The 27,868-nt window shown below is 42.1% G+C and overlaps 1 protein-coding gene across 1 annotated transcript in view; it reads left to right on the top strand.

The window, feature by feature from the left end:
* LOC309498167 (uncharacterized protein) overlaps window positions 1–10,081 on the top strand; it is a 924,641-nt gene extending 914,560 nt beyond the window's left edge. The window contains exons 20-25 of the mRNA XM_082168719.1: window positions 3,550–3,612; window positions 4,546–4,584; window positions 4,943–5,029; window positions 5,260–5,288; window positions 8,299–8,367; window positions 8,542–10,081. Of these exons, the coding sequence (XP_082024845.1) occupies window positions 3,550–3,612; window positions 4,546–4,584; window positions 4,943–5,029; window positions 5,260–5,288; window positions 8,299–8,367; window positions 8,542–8,655 (401 nt within the window). The 3' untranslated portion in view covers window positions 8,656–10,081. The remainder of the gene's footprint in view (window positions 1–3,549; window positions 3,613–4,545; window positions 4,585–4,942; window positions 5,030–5,259; window positions 5,289–8,298; window positions 8,368–8,541) is intronic.
* Window positions 10,082–27,868: the final 17,787 nt, after the last annotated feature.

The following is a 27,868-nucleotide window of genomic DNA, read 5'->3' as shown; positions in this document are numbered from 1 at the left end:
ATGAAAATATGATGTTAAAGGAGAACTCTGTAACTCTAGCGAACTCTAGTCACTTCTTCGCTGATTTTTGTTGTCGCATGTTTTCCCCACGAGCTGTGGGGGGGCGTATATTTCACAACACGGTCGTAAAAAACTCACTTGCGGCGGCCTCCTCCCCCTCTCTACCGCTGCTCATGTGCGTTTGTTTTGATCGGAGCAAGCCAACTGTATCGTGTGGAGCTATGTCTACCGAGGTGGGTCATCTGGTAATACATCATACATACGTGTGTGTTTATGTCGAATTGCCGTAAAGCAATTTGTGTTTCGCGCTCGTTCTCTTCTCGTTCTCGGTTCTCACGAGACTTCCAATTTCACTTTGCCGGGACGGCAGTGCGCAAGTTGCAAGGTTGGTTTTCCGCCTGGGAACGCTGGGGGGAGCGGGGAAAGTCACCAATATCACCAGAACAGGTTGTTTAACCATCCAAATGATTTCTAGACAGTTTTATTAAGTTAAAAAAGTTACCAAGTTCTCCTTTAATGTCCTGATGCGTCTGAACATTCATCTTCTGCAGCTCCAGTCGCTTCAACAACACTGACTCCAGTCAGAAGCTCAAACTCTGAGAAGACATCAAGCCGAACTACAGCAGCAGCTTCTACACAAGGTTCATGATCACATGATCACTGTCACACATCATCAGTCTCTCGCTTCAGTGGTTTGCACTGGCTCTCACAGACTGCTTTATCATCACACATATTATCATCAAAAAAAGCTCTTTAGTCAGATTTGGCAGTGAGTTTTGATACATATGACCGGTCTTGTACAGTCTGTTGTCTGATGCAAAATAATCATAATATACAGCTAGTGTAACTCACGCCACTCACATGATAAATTAATAAAATCATAGGGCTCTATTTTAACGATCTAAGCTCATGGTCTAAAGCGTTCGGCACAAGTGAACTTAGGGCGTCTGAATCCACTTTTGCTAGTTTAATGACAGGAAAAATTATCTGTGCGCATGATCTAAAAGTGTTGTCCTTATTCTCTTAATGAGTAATGGGTGTGTTTTGGGTGTAACGTGAAATAAACCAATCAGAGTCTCATCTCCCATTCCCTTTAAAAGCCAGTTGCGCTTGTGGATTCGCTATTTACATGACGGAATTTGCAAGCGGAAATACTGAACGCTTCTCTAGCGAGGAAACAGATCTGCTCGTGTGTGTGTGTGTGTGTGTGTGTGTGTGTGTGTGGTTAAAGGGACAATCTACGGGACAAGCCGGATTCACCATATCTTTATGTACACATTATGTTTTTATGAATTTTTTAACTTGACATTACAGGAGGGTGCGTTAAAGTGGACATAAGCCCATTATAGTAGAGCTGCTTCTCTAATTAAATCCACATTTTAAGAAGTTTTTACTGTAGAATTATTTTTGTATGAACTACATGTAACGTGTAACAATGACACTGTAAAATGTAAAAAGTGTTACCTAGAGTTTTTATTAGATTTATGTATATATTTTATAACTAAACATTTTATATACACATTTGGCTAATGATTGTTTGCTGAAGTAGTGTTTTTGTAGTTGGAATATACAAAAAATAAATACCAACTCAAACTAGAATCTTTTGCAGAATTTTTAATCTCTTTGATACATCGATATATAAGAATATGTTTAAATCACTTTAGAAGGAAGCAAAGAAATTACTGGTCCAACTTCTCCCTCTTTTTAAAGTGTGGAAAAGGGAAAATAAGTTGAAAGATCGAGACTCCAGCAACACCTGTAGTCGGCCTATATGCAACAACTTTATTGAAGATGTTTTAATGCTAAAGGTTTTAAGCCGCCTAGTCGACAAAAACAGTTAGTGCTGTTTTAAAATTTACAAAGCATTCAGACAGTAATAAAGTAGATGTAGAAATTTGACAAATCTGTAATCTTTACTTTTACTGTTTCAGTGAGTGTACTTTAATAAGCAGTAAAATAATTGTGGCCAATCATGTTAAAAGAGGTACAGATGAAATGTGTAAGGGTTAGATTGTATACAGTTGCTGGTTTGCAGTGGCAATACTCCATTATTCACTGCTAGGCAGGGCCCCAAAATTATCCTGCTTAGGGCCCCCAGATTTACAGAGCCGGCCCTGTGTACACAATAATAATCTTTTACATTGTAATCCTTTTTTTTTTTATATTTGGCATGTTTGTCAATTCAATTCAATTCAATTCAATCAACTTTATTGATCCCACAAGTGGCAATTAGCTGCTGCACGTCCCTGTGTGTGTAGTAAGCAGAGTGTGTGTAATAAGCAGTGTGTGTGTGTGTGTGTAATAAGCAGAGTGTGTGTGTGTGTAATAAGCAGAGTGTACGTGCGTTGTGGACCCGCCTATAGGCGCACATTTACTAACACGCTCTTTAAATAACAAACAAAATATTGCACCATTGACTTTAGACCAGGTTTCAGTTGGTCAATGGCTCAGTCTAATTCAGTTCCTCAAAATAGCAACGCACCGACAATGCGCTTGAACACCCATGAGTGCACAGATGCACAGATGCTCACATACATTTGCTATTTAAACAACAAATAGCAGAACAATGTTGCAGAACATGAAAATGAAAACTGTGTCGGGCTGAAACTAGCAAAACACACTTGCGAGACGTCTCGCCTGGCGCTGTATTGCACGGGTGTATGAATGGGCCCATAGTGAGGATTTATTAAACATACAGCAGTTTGTAAAATAAATGTGACATATGACATATTTATATTTCCATTTTGTTTTTAATAGTTGTAACATCAACTACAGCAACAAAACTTACTCCAGTTACCACACCAAACTCTCAGAATCCAGGTGTGTATGAACATCATCCTCATTTGACCGACTCATGGAGTTTTCTACAATCATGAATCTTCTCTGGAGTTGTTCGAGCAGCTGATCACAAATTTTGACTCAAGCCATGTTTAATTTGTAATCTACATCACTTTCTAATTAAATTCTCTTGTACATCACCAACAATCATAAACATGAAAACAACTCAATTCAATTCAATTCAATCAACTTTATTGATCCCACAAGGGGCAGTTAGTTAGACTGCTGCACGTCCCTGTGTGTGTAGTAAGCAGAGTGTGTGTGTGTGTGATAAGCAGAGTGTACGTGCGTTGTGGACCCGCCTATAGGCGCACATTTACTAACACGCTCTTTAAATAACAAAAAAAATATTGTGCCATTGACTTTAGACCAGGTTTCAGTTGGTCAATGGCTCAGTCTAATTCAGTTCCTCAAAATAGCAACGCACCGACAATGTGCCTGAACACCCATGAGTGCACAGATGCTCACATACATTTGCTATTTAAACAACAAATAGCAGAACAATGTTGCAGAACGTGAAAATGAAAACTGTGTCGGGCTGAAACTAGCAAAACACACTTGTGTTGCGCCTGGCGCTGTATTGTGCGGGTGTATGAATGGGCCCATAGTGAGGATTTATTACCCATATAGCAGTTTGTGAAATAAATGCCTTGATATTGTGTTCATGCATTAAAATATGACATATTTCTATTTTCATTTTGTTTTTAATAGTTGTAACATCAACTACAGCAACAACACTGATTCCAGATACCACAGCAAACCCTCTGAATCCAGGTGTGTATGTGTAGTACTCCTGAAAAGGTGTATAAGGATTAAAGAAAAATGAAATAAAAGAGAGCGCTGCAGTGATGACTTCTTTGTTGGTGTATTTACTCAGAATGAAGCGCATCACGGGCGCACACCACCCATTGAAGTGTGCGATGATGTAATCACGCTGGTATGCCAAGCGAAAATAATTTATTTAATAAATGCACATAACACTCTTTTTAAACATAAAGCACAAATAAGAAATTGAACAGTATTTAAAAGTATTAGAAAAGTAATATTTTACTATATTATAATGGAATTGAAGAAATTGTTCAAACATAAACAGCTTGTACTCACTATATTACATATGTTCATCATCTTCATTTGACCGACTCATGGAGTTTTCTAGAATCAGTCTCTGAATCCTCTCTGGATTACACTTTCCATGTTGTCAGTCGGGTTTTGTTTTTGGTCTGTGTGACTCCGCCCACTGCCAGTTCAGCCAATAGTATTCCCACACCCCGGGATGCCAGATAGCAGGAAACACAGCGTATTGCAGCCATCAAACAAACTGGGTCAGAGATTGCAGATTCCACACAACCTAAAAAGCCTCGGTATCCATCTAAACATCTCTATGAACAAGAGCTTATTAAAACACGGATAAATCAACTTACAATGTCTAAGTCTCCTCGGCTTTCATTGTCAATTGCGCTCGTTCTGTTGCGTGTCCTCAAACTGGCGACCGGCGTAAGCGTCGAGTCTGAGGAGGCGGGGAAACTACGATCTCTGATATTTTGAACATAACTCATCCCATGTTAGTGTGAGCAGCTTTCAGCACTGATACTGTAGCTCTGGACTACAGCAGTTTGTACAATAAATGCCTTGATATTGTGTTCATGCTTTAAAATATTATATATTTCTATTCCCAATTTGTTTTTAATACATCAACTACAACAACAGAAGTGATTCCAGATACCACAGCAAACTCTCCGAATCCAGGTGTGTATGAACATCATCCTCATTTGACCGACTCGTTCGAACAGCTGATCACAGATTTTGACTCAAGCCATGTTTAATTTGTAATCTACATCACTTTCTAATTCCATTCTCTTAAACAATCATGTCACATTCATTTAGTGAACATATGAGGTACAGTCTGTTAGTGTACAGATGGCTTTTAATACATATCAATTTCTATAAAATCATCATCACAAGCATCAATTTACATGATAAATAAAGATAATTATGCTATTAAATATGCCATTTTCATTTTGGTTAAACACAGTAATATAGTCCTGCTAATGGTGCCTCTCTCTCTCTCTCTCTCTCTCTCTCTCTCTCTCTCTCTCTCTCTCAGTGACAGTGATTGTGATTGTTGTTGCCGCTTCATTCGCTCTTCTCCTTCTGGCTCTTATTCTCTGGGTGATTCGTAAAAAAAGAGCAGGTGAGTTTTTCATATTTTGTAACAACAGACAAAAACATCTGATAAAACAAATATGTAATTTAGACAAATTTCTTTCTCTAAAAGTGAAGAGAAATCAATGAGTTAACAAAAATAATGTTTGTATTCTACAGCACTAGATTCTTCTAGACTCTTTTAAAAACTGATTGTCATCTGCATTAGAGACTGTGTGTGTGTTTGATCATGAACTTTCCCGTGACATTATGTTTCAGGCAACAGAAGAGGGACTGGTGACTCTGTGGTAAGTATTGCAGGTTGATCCATGAGTTATTAATGTTCATAAGGACTGACCCTGAAATATGACACTCTTATTACTCAGATTATAAAATGTCAGGGTTCTCAGCAGACAGTTCTGTCAGTCTTGTCTTAGTCTAATCTGTCTCTGTCTGTGTTGTGTTTGAGCACATGGCTCTGTCTCTATTTGTGTTGGCCATGTGTTCCTCTTGTCCCGTCTCCTAGTGTCCAGTTACGCCCTCTTGTTTAGTCGTTGATGAGTCCTCGTCAGTCTGAGTGTGTGTTCACCTGTTCTTTGTCTGAGGGGCTGTTCACACCATAGACATAATAAATACATAGACGCCTTATTGGCCGCTGGATCGTACGTCAACGGCGCCGCCATACTGCGGAGGGCAACTTTCCCATACCTCTCATAACAAGAATTGAGAAAAATGCCTATTTCGTGTTCTGCTTGGGGCTTTACAAATCACCACACAATTGAAAACAGGTCTCAAGGAATTACCTTTCACAAGCAAAACTGAAAATTTGTTTCTGGTTGTATTTCATTTACTATGTTTATTTTCAGGGGAGAAAGGCCGCGAAATTTTAAAATACTACTGTTATTGTGTCACGAAATGTAGTTTTAAGAGTTTTTCACTCGACAATGTAGTTGTTTAAAGCTCAAATCTGTGGTTTATTTATAAAGATAGCGCCTATTTAAAAATGTTATCTGCCGGTTTCGGAGTTGTGAGATCCAGCGATCACCGGGCGCTCAGCGCTCATGTACCCCGCCGAGAACAGCCTTACCTCGGCTAGTGCTTCTGACGGTCGCCGCTGGATCTGATGTCTTTAGTCTAGTGGTTAAACATGAGAATAATTCATCTTGTGGATATCTAACGGGCGATCTTTGGTCTCTTTAATCTATAATTTGTTCCTTGTCAAATCGTTTTGGCTGAAGGCAAAGTGAAGTTTCATAGCTTTATATATTTAGGCTATTTAACTTTAACGCTATAGCCTGCTGTATGTTTGACTCAATCGTTTACTTTATTTCTTGACTTGTATAGCTTCTTATACCTTTTAAAAACTGAAATTTAACAAAAAGAGACAGGGTTGCGTCATTTTATTTTATATAGCCTATGTAAGAATATTTTAAAATATATAAATTTACATTATTTATTATTGTTATTATAATAATATACCACTTGCGATTATCAATCTATTATAGTTATGCTGTTAAATTATTGTACTATTCATAGTAACTATATTATACATAAACTATATGCTATTATCAATATATTATTATTATTATATTATAGTACTTATGATATTATATAATTATACTTTTCATTACTATTTTATTTGCTTCTCACTTTATCTTATATTTACTATTTGCATTGCACTGTAGTTATACCATATATCATATGTATTACCATAAAGGACAGAATATGCTTTTTCCACAATAAGAAAACTTTATTTTATTTAATGTGAAAATTAAATTATATCTCAGTTTGGGGGTGTTCACAATTGTTATCCAAGAATAAAAAGCCAAATACATGACAAGCCTGAGCTTTGGCCATTCCTTATTAAAAAAAATATTTTATAAGTCTAACTATCGAGATTTTATATAACTAGAGATGGAACTTTTTTTTACACCACATACAAACCACTGAAATCGGTTGATAAATGTAATTTTTTTTTTTTTTTTAAAACCGCAGCTCACCTGTTTACTTGCATTTGATTACAGTGCAGTCTTGCCCTCCGCAAAATGGCGGACGCGTTGACGTATCGCAGCAACGTTCCAAAGCGACCAATAGGGCGTCTATGTATTTATTATGTCTATGGTTCACATGACATGGTTTTCAACTAAAAATGTAAAACTTTTTATGCGTTTTGCCCGTTCATTTACACGACAATGGTGTTCTGGGTCCCTGAAAATGCAAAGTTTTGAAAACGGGTTTCAAAGTGCAAGTATTTGAAACCGGTCTCCGTGTAAACAACAAAATGTGAATCTCTGAAGACGATGAGGTCATGCCATAGACTGTAAAAAATATGGACAAAGCGTCTGTGACGTCACCCATAGACTTCTGAAGAACGGGTTTTGAGGCCGTTTATGGGGGGTATGGGCGGCGCCATATTGCAATACAAATGTTCAGAAAGGATAACTTACAGGTATGATGTGTTGTGTCAGATCATGGCCGAGACGTCAAATTTCAGGGATTCCACTCGGCGCAGCCTATGCTCGTTGTCAGCTGTCAATCAAGCTGTCAATCGCGCCCTTATTTGTCATACATTTTATATCTAAATACGATCTAAACTAACGAGTTAGAAAAAAATTCACCCCCCTCACAGTTGTCAGGCACTCGGAACCTATCGAAAAATACAATAAAAGTCCATGGGACCAACCTGTAAAAACATGAATTTATGCTGTGAAAACGGACATTTTAACATGGGGGTGTATGGACATTTGCTCCCTTTTGGGACCTGCCCCTAGCGGATTTTCGATGTATTGCAGTTTTTCGCACTTCCGGGTAGGCTTCATTTTTCAGATTAGAATGTTGCCGCTTGGGTCATGCACATGCGTATTACATGTTAAGTCTATAGTGTTTCATCGCCATCTAGTGGCCTGGCAGCAGAATACAGTTTTTTTTGTTTGTTTTCGTGGATCTGTGTGAATGGGGATCGTTTTGACAATGGTGTCGTCTCTATGCGGAAAACTTGAAGGAAACATTTTTAAGCATATCATTTTCGTGTAAACATACCCTGAGTGTGTTGTGCCTGTGACTAATTGCCCATTGTTCTAGTTGTGGATTTCATCATGTGTTGTTCCTGTTGTGTGGGTCAAGTCAAGTCAATCATCCTGTCATGTTACAATAGGATCTGTCATCATAACGTCATGTCTGTATAATAGATTTTCACAAAACATTTATGTGAAATTGCCAGGACACGCGTTTTACACATATATTACCTGAACATTTGCAGAACCTGAGGAAAATATTATTGATGGATGGCATTTTTTCCATATTTCCATTGATGTTTAGGAGCAGACAGATGATGTGACTTATACTGAAGTCGCTGCGTACAGTAAAAAACGAAGCAAAAAGAACAAGGTGAGCGAACACTTCCTCGATGTTGTCCAGCTTCTCTCAACATGATAGTTTGTATATTTTCCTCTTATATGCAGATCTTCTTGATTTGTGTGATTATATGCAGTTTTTCATGAATTGAGCTCAAACAACATGATGTAATAATTGTGGGTTGAAACAACTGTGATGTTCATTCAGGTTCGCTGTGATGATAAAGTGACTTATGCTTCCATCAGAGGAGCAAAAGCTGGAGCTCAGGAGAACTGCAGTCAACTTTATGCCTCTGTGAACAAGAACAAATCAGGCAAATAATTATACAAAACCCACATGAGCAGAGGAATATCAGTCTAATATAACTCAATCCTAATGGGTTCATTCATTGTTAATGCTTTCAATGTCTTTTACATGTAAACAAACAAATTGTAACAGATTGTTGTCTTTTGTCCTCTTTGTGTTCTGGCTTTGAGTTCTAGCGCTTCCAGAACTGTTTTAATAACCTTTGGTCTTTAGTTTAATTTAGCAATGTGGAACTAGTGTGACTACATATTTTCAGTAGTATTTTCAGAGCGGTGAACTCACTGTTGAGGTTTGGAAACATGTTTCTGCTGAGTGTGAGAACTCTGTTAGTTTAACCACATGTTTTTAGAGAAACATTTAAAGAAAGAAGAGGAACTGACATCTTAACCCACACAGAACTGATCATCTCTGAACCCAGTTTGGACTGAACCTGGTCAAACAAAAATTACTTATTTAGTGAATAAATACAAGTATTTGTCTGGTACCTTTTATTTGATGCTGAATAATACAAAACATTTTAAAATGTACTTATTATTCAGTCCTATAAGTACGTAAAAACAGTTATATGTACATATCGCATTAATAACCTTATTAATATTGCAAGAGTAAATTAACTTCCATAAACTGCCATTAAAAACATGTTAAGGAATACATAAAGGATCTGCAATATATGGAAGTTAATTTTCTCTTGTTTTGTCTTATTCAGCATCCAATAAAAGGTACCAGACAAATACTTGTATTTATCAATTCAATAAGTTATTTTTGTTTTACCAGGTTCAGTCCAAACTGGGTTCAGAGATGATCAGTTCTGTGTGGGTTAAGATGTCAGTTCCTCTTCTTTCTTTCTTCATTAACCACACGCTTTTCTCTAATAAATTAATAAACTCTTCTAAACCTCAACAGTGAGTTCATCGCTCTGAAAATACTCCTGAAAATATGTAGTCACACTAGTTCCACATTGCTAAATTAAAACTAGACCAAAGGTTATTAAAACAGTTCTGGAAGCGCTAGAACTCAAAGCCAGAACACAAAGAGGACAAAAGACAACAATTAGGCAGAAACGCATGTGTGTTAGTTTGATCATACTGGTTTTAGACAAACTGACAAACTGCACAAAATGTTATGTATGAAAACTTATCAGGCATACAAATGTATATGAATCATCTACAGTTCACAGAAAATTTGAATAATGGAATTAATAAATTGATGTTATTCTTTACATTTTTATTAAAATGATTATTTGTTAAGAAGCCGTTGAATGGCTGTATTCTGTTGTTTAATATGATTAATGGTGGAAAACACTGAATTGAGGCTGAAATGTACAGTATGTGTAATAAGCAAAGCTTCTGTCTACTCCTTTTGGGTCACTGCGAGTTGTTTTGATCACATAGATTATATGATTATATATATATAGGCCTACAGTTTGTTTTGAGCTTTTTTTGTTTTTTCTAACCCTATGGACCAAAATAAAATAAAAATATATAAATTGAAGTCATAAAACATTTTTTTACAAAGATTCCATTTTTCTTGTGCATTTTCCCAGTAAAATTATTAACTCCCTACTAGGCTATCTATTGATAGAGTTTTCAAACACACTGTTCACAGAAAGAATTGAAATAGAAACAGAGCGCATTTAGGCATTTAGGCCAACCGTCTCCATTGACTCTGTATTGCCTGAAGCTTTTGACTTATAACAAAAAACAATGTCTAAAAGCTGCTATGTGACAAGGTGTACAGCAAACAAGCTACAAAACCCTAGAAACAAGTTTTTATAAGCTGTTGACCCCAAAAAAACGAGCGTTTAAGGACACAAAAGTGGATACTGGCAATTGAGATAGAGACGCGGGAGGGGAACGTAATCGGCGACCAGTATAGCTTAGCTTAGCTTAGCTTACAGAAATATAATATATAAAACTGACATTTGACTAAGTTACAAAATGTTGAGTGTCAGGATCCCACAATTAACCCATTCTTCCAGCGCATGCTTCATGTCTTATTGCCTGTATCCACTGTGGCATCATGAGAGGTAGAGGATCACCAAAGTGTGGGTTGCTTCACAAATCGAGTTCAGGCAGAGATCAAGTCACTGGTTTCTTTATAATAATCAACTCAAAACTCCAACACTTTTTAACCAAAACACTTTCCCAGCTTCTCTTTATGCTCTCTAACAAAAAACAGCCAGTCTCTCTGTCCTCAGCTCATTAACAGCTTTTCTCCTTCACTCACAACAGCTGTGTCCCTGGTAACTGTAGTCCGGGACCAGGTGGCCATCTTGGTTTGTAGTCCCCATTGCTGCAACCACCTAGATGGCACATATCTTGCCTCTATGACATACCCTCTCACGATGCCACACCACCTTTATCTCCTTAAAAGCTTGTTGTTTTTTTGGGTCGACAGCTTATAAAAACTTATTTCATTTTTTTTAGCTTGTTTGCTGTACACCCTTCAGGGAAAATTAAGGTTGATTATGTCCCTATCAACACATGACCAACATCACCTGACTGTATTTTCTCTCAGCTTTTCTTGACAAATGTGCATTAAAAACACACAATCAGCCAAAGAAGGAATGGCACTGAAAATGTCAAAGGTCAGTTGTAGAATTATGATTCAGCTTCTGTCAAAAATGATTGATGACTGTGAAATTGATTAACTCTTGACATTGTCCCGCCCCCTGTCCTTGGGTTGACCTGACCTCACATGACAGTGTCGACACCTTTGACCTTGTATCCTCCGGGGGTTGGAAATGACCTTTGACCGTTGAGTAATTGGTTGATGTGTATGCCCTCGTGTATATAAGGTATCTATTGATTAAGGTTTGAACTTTGTCCCAGTTATAAAGTCATGAAGGGTTATTTTTGTGAGCTCTGACGTCCGGTTGTGTCACATGCCATTCCAGCACATAGTGGGGGATTACGGGGGGACAGTGGAAGTAATAACTTTTTATCACTTCCACCTTGCTCAGACGGAGTTCAACCTCCCTCGTCTGTCGTTCTTCAGACGTTACACTACTCTCTCAATATTCAAAGTGCAAACAGAGACCGGAGCCACAACTACACAGTCCAGAGATAGGTTTGAAAGCTCTGTTGCGCAACGAATCCTCCGCCATCATCACGCGATCAGTGAACTGGGATTCCTACTCTGGCGACTCGTGCTGGATGAGCAGAACAGACGTTTACAATAGTTTACTATGTTTTTGTTGTTGTTTTTTTAAAGCAAAACGACCTTGGAGGCAGTGACACAGTTAGCACCGTAATGTATTGTGAATGTAGCGGTGGCATATTATATGCTAATTCCAATTCCACCCTCACGCTCCGTCATGGCGATATCACGAGACCGCTTCACTCGACGAGAGATCTCGTCACATTTTAGCCTGAGTGGGGCGATTGAAACACAGGGGTGGAACGGATGAAACATAACAGTTCTCTTACGAGAGGTCTCTCGTACTTGCGTAAGATATCTTACGCTAGGGGAAAACCTCTTTTCCTCGAGATATTGAAGCCAAAAATTATCCTTAATTTTGCAATAATGTAAAACGCATTGCAGCAGCATGCAGACATGGGCGAGACAGCTCGCGCGCCCATTGGCTGCTCTGCGGCAACTGCACCAGCCTATCGATAGAGGCTCCTCATGACGTCAGAACCAATGAGGGTGCTTCGCGCCCATTACGTCATGTCCCGCCGAAATCGGGTGGGGCCAGGGCTATAAATACGGCCCAGAGAGGCTGGTTTGGTCAGTTTTTCATCTCTTCAGCGGGCTCACGCATCGCTGGATCCTGAGAGGAAGCCGCGCCGTCTGATTGCAAGCACCCAGCGGGATTACTCTGCATCTGAAGCTGCCGGTCGACAACTCGCCGCCTTCAGTCGCCGTTCCTGCTGACGCTTTCCGGCGTACATATCCTTTTCTCTGTTACTGTGTTCTGTGTATGTGTGTGTGTTCGCCGCCGCGACACACACTCTCATTGCACTAAAAGAGCCGGGCGTCTTTTTCAAGACGCCCCTTTCCCCCCCAACCCGCAAAGCTCGCCGGTGCGCCCGCTTGCCTTGCCTGCTTGGAGGATGATACCTGCTCTCCCTCTGTTCGAGCCGCGCAAACCGCGCCGTTCACAGGGGATGTCAGGAGCGGACGGTCACGGGGCTAGCTTTCTCTCTCCCTCTGTTCGAGCCGCGCAAAATGCGCCGTTCACAGGGGAGGCTGGAAGCGGACGGTCGGGGTTAGTTTTTCTTTACGTACAAGAAAGCTACCCTGCCTCTGCGCCCCATTCACGCGTCAATCACCAGCGAAAGGAGAAAATAGCGTTTTAGTCCCTGCCGAGGCTGGACTGACCTGAATTTTCTCACACATTTCTCAGTTCCCTGATCAGGCGACTGGAAATATAAATATTGCAGCGCCGGCAAGCAAACGCCGAAGAAAACATGTTGACGCTCTTATATGCTCGTGCATCAGAAAGCCTTTGTGTTCCCCCCTGTGGCTCAGTGGCGGAATCTTTGGTTTTTCACACGAGAGACCGGTGTTCGAATCTTGGTCTAACGGCAGATTAATTATGCCTCCAATGCTTCGCTCTGTCAGTTCCCTGAAAGGCGACTGCAGATGTGCATTTTGCAGCCAACGAGCGCGTTGTACAACCCGCTCGCCTGCACCCAAACACCGTTTCTATGGTTCCCGTGCGTCACTGGCGAAAGGAGAAAAGAGTGATAATGTCCCGCTGCGGCCGGGCCGAATTCTATTTCTCACACATTTCTCATTCCCCTCTGAAGTTCAGGCGACTCGAAATGTCATACTGCAGTGAGCGAGCCTGTTGTAATGCACGCACACCTGCAAACAAACGCCAGCATGTTGACGCTCTCTGTTTCTATGGCAACTTCTCGCTCGTTCAGTTCCAGTAAATGCGACTGTTCCAGTGTATTCTGCAGTAAACAAGTCGGCGGTGAAAAAGGAAGTAGCACACCTACTTCGGGCCGAAATAGCGAAGTTACTGAGCAAAGGGGCTATAGAACCCCTATCACAAGCTCAGAGCGAAGGGGGCATGTACAGCAGATATTTTCTGGTACCCAAAAAAGACGGAGGTCTCAGACCCATTTTAGATCTAAGACGACTAAACAAAGCACTTCTGAAACGACGGTTCAGAATGCTCACGACCAAGAAAATCCTCTCGCAAATTTGCCAAGGGGACTGGTTCATGTCGATAGATCTGAAAGACGCTTATTTTCAAATACAAATAGCGTCACGTCACAGGCGATTTTTGAGATTCGCCTTCGGGGGCCAGGCATATCAGTACACAGTCCTGCCATTTGGCCTATCCCTGGCACCTCGCGTATTCACAATGTGCATGGATGCAGCGCTCGCACCCCTCAGGCTCCGAGGCATACGAGTGCTGAATTATTTGGACGGTTCTAGCTCGATCACAGTCGGAGCTCATAGAACACAGGACCATATTACTCGATCACCTCAAGAATTTAGGTCTCACAGTCAATTGGGCAAAGAGTTCACTGTCTCCCAGTCAGAAAATATCTTTTCTGGGCACAGATCTGGACTCGCTGTCTATGACAGCACAGCTGTCGCTGCAGCGCAGACTAAGCATTCAGCGCATGACAGAGATTTTTCGCCACGGCGCTTTGGTCCCGCTCAAAAAATTTCAAAGGATGCTGGGTCTCATGGCTTCAGCATCCTCAGTGCTTCAGCTGGGTCTGCTTCGTATGCGCCCGCTGCAGTACTGGCTGAAAGCGCGCGCGCCGCGCAGAGCTTGGACCTCCGGTCTCGCGCGCCTCAAGGTCGATCAGAAATGCGTCACAGCTCTGAAACCTTGGACAGTGACCGACTGGTACCGGTCAGGTGTAAGCCTGGGGACTTCCTCGAGTGTGAAGGTGGTGTCTACGGACGCCTCAACCTCGGGATGGGGAGCGCTGCTCGAGGGCAGACCGTTATTCGGCCAGTGGTCGGAACGGGAAAAGCTTCTGCATATAAATTGCCTGGAAATGATGGCAGTCGACAACGCGCTGAGGCGCTTTTGTCCCCATATAAAAAGACACCACGTCTTGGTCCGTTCGGACAACATGTCAGTGGTGGCTTATATAAATCACCAAGGAGGTATCAGATCCAGAATCCTTCACAGGCTGACGTGAAGGCCTCCTGGTCTGGGCTCAGCACAATCTGCGCTCGCTCAGGGCAGCGCATGTGCCCGGCCATCTGAATGTGGGACCAGACAGACTGTCCAGAAACAATCTGCCGACAGGAGAATGGTCTTTACATCCACAGACAGTCAAAATGCTATGGAGGACATTTGGCAGAGCGGAAATAGACCTATTTGCGTCTCAAGAGAACGCTCATTGTCAGAAATTCTTCTCCAAGAGCAGGGATGCGCTGGCTCACGTCTGGCCCCGCTGCCCGCTCTATGCGTTTCCCCCTGTCACGCTCCTACCCCAGGTGTTAGAGCGAAATAGGGAGAGCGGATGCCCAGTGCTACTCGTCGCCCCATTTTGGACAAACCAAGTCTGGTTTCCAGTCCTGATGCAGCTGACGAGTACCGCCCCGTGGCCGATACCGGTGAGGAGGGATCTCCTCTCGCAGGCGAACGGCTCGATCTGGCATCCTCGCCCGGAGCTTTGGTCCCTACATGTGTGGGCCATCAACGGGTACTCGTTAACCTCCCAGCGGGAGTGTTAAACACGATCACGCAGGCTAGAGCTCCATCTACGAGGCGGCTCTATTCCTCAAAATGGTCTGTGTTCACTAGCTGGTGTACAGCGAGTGGCACTTCACCCTCACGCTGTGGGGTGCCGGAGGTTCTCTCCTTTTTACAAGAGCTTCTGGATAAGGGCAGAACCCCATCCACGCTCAAAGTTTATGTGGCGGCCATAGCAGCGTTCGCTGAACCACCGCTTGGCCAGTCATTAGGAAGGAACGATCTGGTCATTCGCTTCCTTAGAGGAGCTAAGAGGCTGAACCCTCCCAGACCACCCTCAGTTCCCGTTTGGGACCTTTCCACGGTTCTGGAAGCCATGAAAGGTGCCTCATTCGAGCCAATACAGTCAATAGACCTGAAACTCTTGTCTTTCAAAACAGTGTTTCTTCTGGCTCTCGCTTCAGTGAAGCGCATAGGGGATTTGCAAGCGCTCTCAGTAAGCGCGACGTGTATGGAGTTTGGACCGAATGACTCGAGGGTCATACTCAAACCAAAGCACGGATATGTTCCTAGATCCCTCAATACACCGTTTAGGGCACAGGTGATCTCCCTGTCGGCCCTGCCGGTATCTGAAGAGGAAGGGGACGCAGGCTTCCTTTGCCCGGTCAGGGCGTTAAGGGCCTATGTGTCTCGCTCATCTGTTTTCAGACAGACAGAGCAGCTCTTTGTTTTGTTCAGCGGACGTTCTAAGGGACTAGCTGCGTCAAAACAGAGTCTATCCAGATGGATAGTTGATGCTATAGCGCTAGCTTACACATCCAGGGGCCTGCAATGCCCGATAGGTGTCAAAGCGCACTCCACAAGAGGCATGGCCTCGTCGTGGGCTTGGTCCAGTGGGATTGCCTTGCAAGATATCTGTATGGCGGCAGGCTGGGCCTCCCCGTCTACATTTATAAGGTTTTATAACCTCGAGGTTCCCGCTTTGCAAGCTAGGTTGCTCTCGGTTTAATTTTTCAGTATTGCCCGCCCGATGCTATCGGCTCGGGATGCTGAAACTGCTAGAGCGTCGATCACTGATCGCCTATATACTTCTGTGGGCAGTACGTAAGTCCCCCATATTACCAGTCCAGGCTGAGTTCGCCCTGGCTGTGTGGAACACTTGATATAGCATGCTCTTATCAGAGCTCAATATTACAGGAATGATGCTATTCTAGCCCCTCTTCCCGGATTCTCTGTGAGTCCCTTGTGATTAGGCACTGTATGAGCCCCGGGCACCTGCCCTTGGGACTTTAGTGTTATGTCTCAAGCACGCACGGCGTTTTACATTGTGTTCCCCTAGCGTAAGATATCTTACGCAAGTACGAGAGACCTCTCGTAAGAGAACGTACTCGGTTACTAACGTAACCTCGGTTCTCTCTAGAAGAGGGAACGAGTACTTGCGTATCTTGCCGTGCATGCGTCATGTTCTGATTCGCTTCAGCGATGAAAAAACTGACCAAACCAGCCTCTCTGGGCCGTATTTATAGCCCTGGCCCCACCCGATTTCGGCGGGACATGACGTAATGGGCGCGAAGCGCCCTCATTGGTTCTGACGTCATGAGGAGCCTCTATCGATAGGCTGGTGCAGTTGCCGCAGAGCAGCCAATGGGCGCGCGAGCTGTCTCGCCCATGTCTGCATGCTGCTGCAATGCGTTTTACATTATTGCAAAATGAAGGATAATTTTTGGCTTCAATATCTCGAGGAAAAGAGGTTTTCCCCTAGCGTAAGATATCTTACGCAAGTACTCGTTCCCTCTTCTAGAGAGAACCGAGGTTACGTTAGTAACCGAGTACGTTTTTAAACGGCAACTATTCCTCTAATGCTTGTTTTTGTGAACAATACCTGACAATTTTCTTATCTACATATTGTTACAAACATATTTTGTAATTTATTTTAATTTAAAGGTTCATATTAATCATCTTTGTTCTGTCACCCAATAAACAATAGGCGATAAGCCTATGCGCATTTTGTAATCTTTTTAATAGGCTATTTTGATGAAGACAGACAAATCCGTTTACAATTAATTATCTTTAATTTCTTCCTTGAGTCATATTGAGTGTTTGCTATAGTTGAATAGCCTGTTATTATGAAGAAAACGAGGTCAACCGAAAGACGATAAATTACATTTATTAAAGATTGAAGATTGGACTAATTGTTGATTATTAAAGAGATAACATGTGTTGCGTAATTGAAAATGAATTTGCATTAAGCAAGCAGCTATTTTCCATTCCTGCTCATACTTCGGATATAAGAATCAGCAGTGTTGTTGTGCGAAATAAACCCAGAGACGATTGAAATCAATGTTTAGGAAGCCCACGTCCGTTTTTTGTTGTTGTTTTTTTCGCAAAAGTATAACAATAAAATCATAAATTTTTGTATTTATCATGTTATAAATGAAAATGTAAGTATTGCATCTCAAAACCATTGGTATAATCTATCATTTACAGCAATAAACACACATGGCCTATTTTTGTCATTTTTATGGCTATGACTACTTTGACGCTCGTTAACTCATAATTCGGGGTTTCACAGCGGGGTCACATATTTTCTAATTGTAACTCCTCCTAACATCCACCAAACTTGGCTCAGACCTTCAAACTGTTCTGACTCGAGCTGCTTTATCTTTTATAACTGATCAGACATACGTTTTTCCAAAAATGACGATCAAAAACAGAATCAGAAAGAGCTTTATTGACAGGTAGCCTATGTTTGCACATACAAGGAATTTGTTTCGGTGACAGAAGCTTCCACAGTACAACCAGAATAACAGTGACAGGACACAGATAATAAACATAATAGGTAACACTTTATAATAACTGCACGCTATTAATCATTAGTCTGATAAGTTATTAGATAGAACTGTTATATATAAAAGGAGACAAAAGTAGACAGTATATGAAAAGTTATTAGTGTATGCCGTGTGGTTGATGTACAGTGTTGCTGAGCAGAAATACATAATCATGTTTCGCTTGATCCCCTCAAAGTTGCATTGGATTTTCTCCTCAGCATAAAGGTTAAGAGGCTCATCTATCACTGTTTTCCATGTTCGTAGAGTTAGTTTCTGGAGTAAATATATAGGCTATAAACTGTGTGTTTACACAGCTTTTTAAAAAAATGCAGGTGCTGGTGTTTCAGTGCGTTCGGCCAGTCAGCGAACACTAACATCAATGATAGTTCCTATAGTGCTGGTTTAGACCGACTCTGAAGTAGGAGTAAATGAGTTCCTCCAAAAGGAGTTCCTAGAAATAAAATCGTTCCTACTAGTTCCTGCAGTGCGAACACGGTTCCTCCATTGTGAAAGCCACTAATAGATTCTGCCAGCTCTTTACTCACTCTGGATGAGTACAGTTCTTGGAGAGTGGGGAAGGGTGTACCAGTGATTCTCTCAGCAGACTATCTGAGATCTGATAGCTGAGCTGAACCAGACAGTTCTAGAAGAGCAGAGGATTCAGTGACTGCAGAGTATACTTGTATCAGCAGCTCCTGTGACAGGTTGAACTTCTTCAGCTGGTGAAGGAAGTATATTGCTTTTTGACACTGGCGTCTATGTGGAACTCCTCCTTCAGGTCCTGAGAGATGGTGCTGAAAGACTCATGCTGTTCATGATGGTGAGTGGGAATGATGCTGAGGCGTTTCTCCTGAAGTCCACGATCATCTCCACTGTTTTAAGTGTATTAAAGGGTTAGTTCACCCAAAAATGAAAATTATCCCATGATTTACCCACCCTCAAATCATCCTAGGTGTATATTACATTCTTTATATAAAATGAGTTATATTAAAAAATGTCCTGGCTCTTCCAAGCTTTATAAACATATTATGCTATTTGTATGCTTTAGTAGAGTGAAAAAGTGAACTACAGCACCTTTACACTCAGATCTTGAAGAATTTGCAGTCCTGTGGCTCCCTCTAGTGCACAACATTAGTGGGTTATGAATCGCATTGATAAATATGGCAGATTTTTTTAATGATTACACATTTTTTAATGATTACTTTTTACTGATAATATACTCACATTAAGCTCAAATTCACTAATTCGTGGTACCTTATTTCATGCTTTAACAGTTGAATTATAAACTTGCTATGAACTCTAAACAACCCAGTTAAAAAACAACAACACTTTTTTTGTGTGATCATGTTGATGTTTTGTCATTTTTTTGTACATTTATTATTGCAGACAAAATATGTTTAGAACACAGGCATGAAAACATAATTTCAAATCTCCTGTAGACATCACATGTATGTTAAAATAATGTATCATTTTAGGCTATAAGAACTATAAAAATAGACGGAAGAATAATCAATATTAGCCTAACAATTAAAATGGAACAATTTTCCCTTTCGAAAATGCGGCAAATTATATCAAACCTAAAAGGTCCCGGAGCGGTTGCTCTCCCCTACACGTGCAAAGTTGAATGCAACAGCGAAATTTCATGTTAAACGTCTTCTTTTTAACAGGCTCTAAGGAAGGAAAATGCCCTTAACGTGAAACTTTGCGTGCTGCGTTCATATAGGCTCTTGTCTGTATATAGTTTTCCTCCAGGAGAGCCTATTATAAAGAAAAAGATTAACGTTAATGCAGTAAGACGGTGATATTAAAACTCAGTAGCCTATACACCTTATTGAACATGCAACGCGCTATATCTCATTAATCGTTTTATAATGCTTTATTAATAAGGTAGGCCTACATTGTGTACTAAATTTGTGTACTAAATTTGGTGTGTCAATATCACTTTCTTAAGCCACATTAAAGGACAAGTTCGGTATTTTACACTTAAAGCCCTGTTTACAGATCGTTTCTGATGAAATAGAACGGTTAAGATAAAAATTTGGACACATGCTGCTGTCCCGAGAATTTTTCGATTTCTGTGGTAGCACAGTTTTCCGCCAGAAACTGGACTGGATTGTCTATTATTCAAGCTCTCAATGGAAGAATGTACGGGTGTGAGGCGTTTGGAAAAATAGGTCCACAGTTTTACAACGAATGGCAAAACACCTGTTGGAAAGCATATTTTGCAGCGATTTTTGTGTGAGCATATCAGTGAACACCCCTGACCACTCGGTGAGTTTCACGTCTTTGTAAACGAAAGTTTAATGCGTTTTAGGAAGGACTGTTCCAGTGCACCTATGCAGCCATTGTGGAGGTGGTGGGGGGGTGTGTCACGTAGCGAAATGCCGAAAGGCCTGGGAGAAGGTAGGAAGGCTCAGTACAAGGGAGTGGTTTTCAAAATACCAGACGTGATTTATTTTAGAAGCTGCATCTTCAAGAAGCAGTCCACAAGGTGCACAAAAATAAACAAAGAAACAAAAAAAAAACACTTAATGCAACAAGCACTGGTGTTACAAAAACCAAAAATAAAATGCTGTGAGCAGCAAAAACTGGCACTAAACAATGCCTAGTGGCACATCCACATTGGTAACAGCATGTCTCACCTCAGACAAATTCAAATGTTTGCACAGAATTCACAGGATGCAACCTCCCTTACCCTGCTCAGACCTTTGTTTAAATACACAAGTTTCCCGCCCAAACACTGGTGGATCAAACCATATGCACGGGGGGAACCTTTCTCCAAATCACACAACCGACTTTCACAGCAAAACATTTGTAGCTACATAACTAATATACATTCTCATAAACTCATTTTTTCCTAAAGTAACCATAATACAAACATACATAACATACATAAACCCTCAAACATTAACACTTCATAGCACTCATGTCTCCCTCCATTTTGAAAAATGGTACGTTCCGGATATGCGCACTACCAGAACCCACCTCTAAACACTGGATTAGACAGACAAGATCTAATATGTGCAGTAAAATGCAAACTTACACAATAAATAATTTAACAAACAAGGACTCTTGTATCCTTCACCACATTAACACATGGAACACATGATCTTGGAACTGTCCATCAACATACCCATTGTCAACACACAAAATACAACAAACTTTAGGCTGGCACCCTAGTGATGATGTAATTAACCTAGCCCATCATCACATACCCCCCTCCTCAAGACAGCCACTCTTCAAGAGAGGCGTGACAAAAAGTCTGCAATAATGTTCAATGTTCCAGCCCTATATTGGACTTTGAACTTAAAAGGTTGGAGAGAAAGATACCACCGTGTAACTCTTGCATTACTGTCTCTCATTTTATTGATCCATTGCAATGCCCTATGATCAGTCTCAAGAACAAAGTCTTTGCCAATCAAATAATACTTTAAAGTGTCCAGGGCCCATTTAATGGCCAACGCTTCTTTTTCAACCGTTGAATAGTTAGTCTCCCGAGGAAACAACTTTCTGCTAATGTACTGTACTGGGTGTCGGTCTTGTCCCTCCCCTTGTAACAGTACCGCACCCAATCCCAGTCCAGATGCATCGGTTTGAACAACAAAAGGAAGGTCAAAGTTTGGGCTCTGTAGGACGGGATCTTTACACAGGCAAGCCTTTAAATCTTGAAAAGCCTGCTCACACTCTGGGGTCCACTTGACCTTTATGGGGCTACTCTTCCTTGTGAGATTCGTTAATACTGCAGCTCTGCTGGCAAAATTTGGAACAAATCTCCTGTACCAGCCCACCAAGCCCAGAAACGATCGAACACTCTTCTTCGTTGTTGGGGGTACACACGACAAGATAGCTTGCACTTTATCCACTTGAGGCCTGATTGATCCTCCCCCCACAACGTAGCCCAAATAAGAGACCTCCTGCTTGGCAATCTGGCACTTTTTGGCATTGACAACCAGACCTGCATGATGGATCTTATCGAACACTTCAGCAAGATGTTCCAGATGTTCTTCCCACGAATCGCTGTAAATGACTATGTCATCGATATAAGCTGCTGCAAAACTGTCCACTTCTCTCAATACCTGGTCCACCAAGCGCTGAAAAGTTGCTGCCGCCCCCTGCAGGCCAAAAGGCATAAATTTAAAATGATATAATCCAGAAGGAACACGGAAAGCAGTCAGTTCTTTAGCCGAGTCAGCCAATGGCACTTGCCAATATCCTTTGCATAAGTCAAGAGTTGTTAAATACTTAGCTTTGCCCAGTCGTTCAATTAGCTCATCAACTCTTGGCATTGGGTATGGATCAAAAGCAGACACTGCATTAAGCTTCGAGAAATCCACACAGAACCTGAGTGAACCATCCTTTTTTGGTACCAGCACCACTGGACTACACCATTCGCTCCTCGATGGTTCTATGATGTCTAAATCAAGCATCACTTTCACTTCCTCTTTCAAAGCGGGAATCAGGCGGGCGGGCACTCTACAATGAGTCTGCCTTATGGGATCTGTCGGCAGTAGGCGAATATCATGCTGAAGAAGATCTGTTTTCCCAGGCTGATCACTGAAAAGATTCTCTGGTACCCGTTTCCGGAACTCTCTCTGCTGTTTAGGTGTAAGATGATCTACTGCTGGAAAGGTGATTGACTTTTGATTGACTGGAAAGTATTGCTCCTCCAGTTCCTCTTCTTCATCCACCCTTCTTGCCCACAGCTGCTCTGACCACGAGCCCTTTCTCTCATGCCACGGTCTTAAGAGGTTGATATGAAAGACTTGGGACTTCTTTCTGCGATCCGGTAAAGAGATCTCATAGTTAGTAGCACTTAGTTTCCGTAACACTTCATATGGCCCCTGCCACTTGGCCAGCAATGAACTGTCAGATGTGGGAAGAAGCAGCAGCACCTTCTGACCTGGACTTAAGGTTCTCTTCCTGCTTGACTGATCGTACCATTGCTTTTGATGTTGTTGTGCCTTAGCCATGTTAACTCTTACCAACTCTGCCATTGAGCCCATCTTCTCCCTCATCTTAATGACATATGACAAGATGTTGGTCTGCTCGCTTGCATTGTCTCCTTCCCATGCCTCCTTTAAGACATCCAAAGGTCCACGAACCTGACGTCCGTAGAGCAGCTCAAAGGGAGAATAGCCTGTAGACGATTGTGGAACTTCTCGATAGGCAAACATCAAGTACGGCAACCACTGGTCCCAGTCTGCACCTGTATCAGACACAAACTTGCGCAACATTGATTTCAATGTCTGATTGAACCTTTCTACCATACCGTCAGTCTGAGGATGATAAGGAGTGGTCTTAATAGGGTGTATACGCAACATTGAATACACTTGCTTAATTTGTCTGGATGTAAAATTGGTTCCCTGATCTGTAATTATCTCTTTGGGTAAGCCTACCCGTGAAAAGAGCTGAACAAGGGCATTGACAATTTGTCTCGTCTTTGTGTTTTTAAGAGGAAAAACCTCTGGATATCTAGTAGCATAATCTGCAACAACCAGAATATACCGATTTCCTGTTCTACTCTTTTCTAAAGGACCCACTATATCCATAGCAATGCGAGAAAACGGAATGTCAATAATAGGGAGACTCACAAGAGGCGCTCTATCGCCCTTTCTAGCTGGACCCACCAGCTGACACTCTGGACAAGACTTACAAAAATCCATTACGTCCATATACAGTCTGGGCCAATAAAATCCTCTAGCAATTCTGGCTAGCGTTTTCTGCTGGCCTAAATGCCCCGCCCACGGTACAGAATGACCTAACTGCAATATCCTCAGTCTCATGGATTCAGGGACCACTAACCTCTCTCCCTCAGCACTTACCAGGTACAGCCTATCCTCTTTAATCACAAAACGATCTTTCTGCAGCAAAGCTGACTCAGTGTTTCCCTTGCCCACCTTCTCAAACAAGGGTTTCAGGGTTTTATCTTGCCTTTGAAGTTCCACTATATCATGAGGAATGCATTCAATATCATCTGCATTAGGTTCAGGCAATTTTTCGACCATTTCTGTACCCTCAACTTTGTTCTGCCGCCTCTCACGTCTAGATTTCCTAGTTTTAGGACCCCCACCAAAAGGTAACTCTTGCAGCAGCTGTTTACAGGTCTTATCATGCTTAGCCTGGGCTCTTGTTACCATCCTGACTTCAGCTATCTCCCTGTCATTCTGCAAAAGATCTACTAGCACAGGCACATCTCTACCTAAAATAACTGGATAGGGCGCCTGGTCCATTACACCAACTAACAGACAATAAGCCTGACCGTTTATTTCAATGACAACCTCAGCTTTGGGGTATTCTTTTTCATCACCATGAATACAGCAAACTCTCAATTTGTCCTGCATCAATGCGTTACCCTCCTCCAAACATTCAGTCCTTACTAAGGTTTGGCTTGAACCAGAGTCCACTAAAGCTTTAAAGGATTTAGTCCCGATCTTTACATCAATTACCGTGTCTGTGTTCGACTCCACCTCCTTTAATCCTAGAGAGGACCTCGGCACATAACAAAGGCGGGTATTCGTAACCTTCTGTAAAGGGCAATCTGCTTTCTTATGCCCTGGCTGGCCACATCCATGACAAATAATCACCGCTTTACCCTTATACTGATTAACTGCCCCCTGCTGTTTACCACTGTTAGTACCAGAACTGAACTGTGATGATACCCCGGTATTAGAACCAAAATGACTCAGACCACTACCCCAACCATCCCCAGACTTACCGGTTGAGCTGTTGTTATAGGATCGCCATCGTCTTGGTTGATACAAAGATCGTCTTGCAGCCATAAAGGCCTCCGCCATCTCTGCTGCTTGTTTAGATGAGGTAGGGTTATTCTGTCTCACCCATGTTCTTGTCTCTGGATTGAGTAATTTGAGGAACTGTTCTAGCACAATCTGGTCACCGATCTCCTCCTTTGTTCGACTCTTAGGATTCATCCATTTCTCATATAAGTCTCTTAGTCTTACTTGCAACTCCCTTGGAGTCTCATCTTCCTGAGCATTGTATGCTCTGAAACGCTGTCTATACATTTCCACATTTATTTCAAACTTGTCAAGAATAGCCTGTTTGACCAAGCCATAGTTTAGTGAATCATCTGGCTCCATGGCCACATAAGCTGCCCTCGCTTTACCAGATAACAGAGGTAACAAATGCAACACCCAGTCTTGCCTTGGCCATCTGCATGCTTGAGCAATACGTTCAAAAGTTGTTAGATAGTGTTCTATGTCCTCATCATGGGTCCAAGGAAGCATTCTCGGAGTCTGTAAACATGACATTGCAGGTCCTTGTCCCTCGGTTAGATCCTCACCTCCTGAAGCAAAGTCATCGTCCTGTAAGGGTTGTCGACTTGAATGAATGGTTGAAGGCCGACGCACCGCCGTATCTGCTGACGTAGTTGCAGGTATTGCCATCCCTGCCAGTGACTGTCGTTGTTGGTCTTGATGAACTTCAGACTGCAGCTGTGAAAACTGATGGTGCAGCACCTGCCATTTATGCTCTTGGCGCTGTGCCTCTCTTTCCAAACGCTCCTCTCTTTGATGTTGCTTACGTAAAAACTTTTGCATCATATCCATAAGTTGGTCAGCTGTACTCCCAGCTACAACTTCACTTTGGTCTGGAACCGTGCATGTTGACACGGACTCATCTGGAACATTAGACTCGTCCCTTGCCTTTGCTGCATCTTGCTTCTTTGGTGGCATTTTTGCTTAATAACAATGTCTCTTGCCACCCAACTTGACAAAGGGTTTGTTGCACCACTCAACCTGCAGCCTCCACATGCACTAGCCTCCTATTGGCCTGGAAGTACCGCTGCCACCATGTGTCACGTAGCGAAATGCCGAAAGGCCTGGGAGAAGGTAGGAAGGCTCAGTACAAGGGAGTGGTTTTCAAAATACCAGACGTGATTTATTTTAGAAGCTGCATCTTCAAGAAGCAGTCCACAAGGTGCACAAAAATAAACAAAGAAACAAAAAAAAAACACTTAATGCAACAAGCACTGGTGTTACAAAAACCAAAAATAAAATGCTGTGAGCAGCAAAAACTGGCACTAAACAATGCCTAGTGGCACATCCACATTGGTAACAGCATGTCTCACCTCAGACAAATTCAAATGTTTGCACAGAATTCACAGGATGCAACCTCCCTTACCCTGCTCAGACCTTTGTTTAAATACACAAGTTTCCCGCCCAAACACTGGTGGATCAAACCATATGCACGGGGGGAACCTTTCTCCAAATCACACAACCGACTTTCACAGCAAAACATTTGTAGCTACATAACTAATATACATTCTCATAAACTCATTTTTTCCTAAAGTAACCATAATACAAACATACATAACATACATAAACCCTCAAACATTAACACTTCATAGCACTCATGTCTCCCTCCATTTTGAAAAATGGTACGTTCCGGATATGCGCACTACCAGAACCCACCTCTAAACACTGGATTAGACAGACAAGATCTAATATGTGCAGTAAAATGCAAACTTACACAATAAATAATTTAACAAACAAGGACTCTTGTATCCTTCACCACATTAACACATGGAACACATGATCTTGGAACTGTCCATCAACATACCCATTGTCAACACACAAAATACAACAAACTTTAGGCTGGCACCCTAGTGATGATGTAATTAACCTAGCCCATCATCACAGGGTGCTACCACAGAAACCGAAAATTCTCCCTCTGGGCGACCCCCACATGTTTATTTCCACTGTATGCCTCTCTGAGCATTTGTCTTTCCCTTGGCAAGCCACCTTGCCACCTGGGGTTGAAATATTCCACCTGCGGCTGGATAGCCCAGTTATTCTCCATATGCAGCCCCTCCGGGTCATATGTGTATTCTGTAAGTCCCCCCCTTTTGGGCTGGCACTTATTGCATATTTCCACTAAGATATGTTTCCCAGTGTACCTTGGTATTCCTGTGTTAAGTAGGAGTCCTTCGTCCCTGCTAGTCTCATGACAGGGATCTCAGACTTACGCAGGGCACTGGAAGACAGCCGAGGTGGCGTGATTAGACTGGGAACCCCATTCGTCGTCACGACGTAACTCGTAGTGACCACGAAAGGGAACGTGTAACCCTCTTTCCCGGAGTAGGAAACGGAGACGTTACGTCTCCCTGCCACTTCTGCTGTACCGCTGGAACAGCAGTACAGCAGTTCAGTTCAGTCTCGGCTCCTCAGCGAAGAAACATATCTGCATGTTCCCAGTGTACTTCCTTATATACCCACGAGGTAAGGCAGAGTTTCGCAATGCAAATTCCGCAGACCCATGGGATTTCTTTGCCATTGACTCGTTTTATTTCTCGAAGATGAGAGGCTTTCCAAGCGAAACCCCATTCGTCGACACAACGTAACGTCTCCGTTCCCTACTCAGGGAACGAGGGTTACATACGTAACCGAGACGTTTCTATTATAAAACTCACCTGAAGCTACACATGAAGATCCATACAGTGCAGAAACCACATCACCACAGTCTGAGATCACGGTAAGTAGTTCATCTTTATGTGCTGAGAAACAAAAGCCTCTTCTGTGTAAGTTAGTTTCCCAACAGCCACGATGAGAGAGACGACATTTTGTTGGTTGATTGGTTTCTACTAACTCATGTTCACAACAACACGAAAGTTCAGTCCGATTTTCACATGCAATTTGTCTGTTCAGACCAATGCATAAAATAGCAGTAGATGCAAATTCACTCTCTCACTGTAGGTGGCGCTCCTGGAAAAGCAGAAATAAAGCAATATACAACCTTCTGTTTCTGACATTGACTTGTTATGAAG

This window comes from Leuciscus leuciscus, assembly GCF_965113295.1.
Source record: "Leuciscus leuciscus genome assembly, chromosome: 1".
Classification (NCBI taxonomy): Eukaryota; Metazoa; Chordata; class Actinopteri; order Cypriniformes; family Leuciscidae; genus Leuciscus; species Leuciscus leuciscus.
The sequence above is the reverse complement of the archived record's forward strand: the minus strand, read 5'-3'. Positions and strand labels throughout refer to the sequence as shown.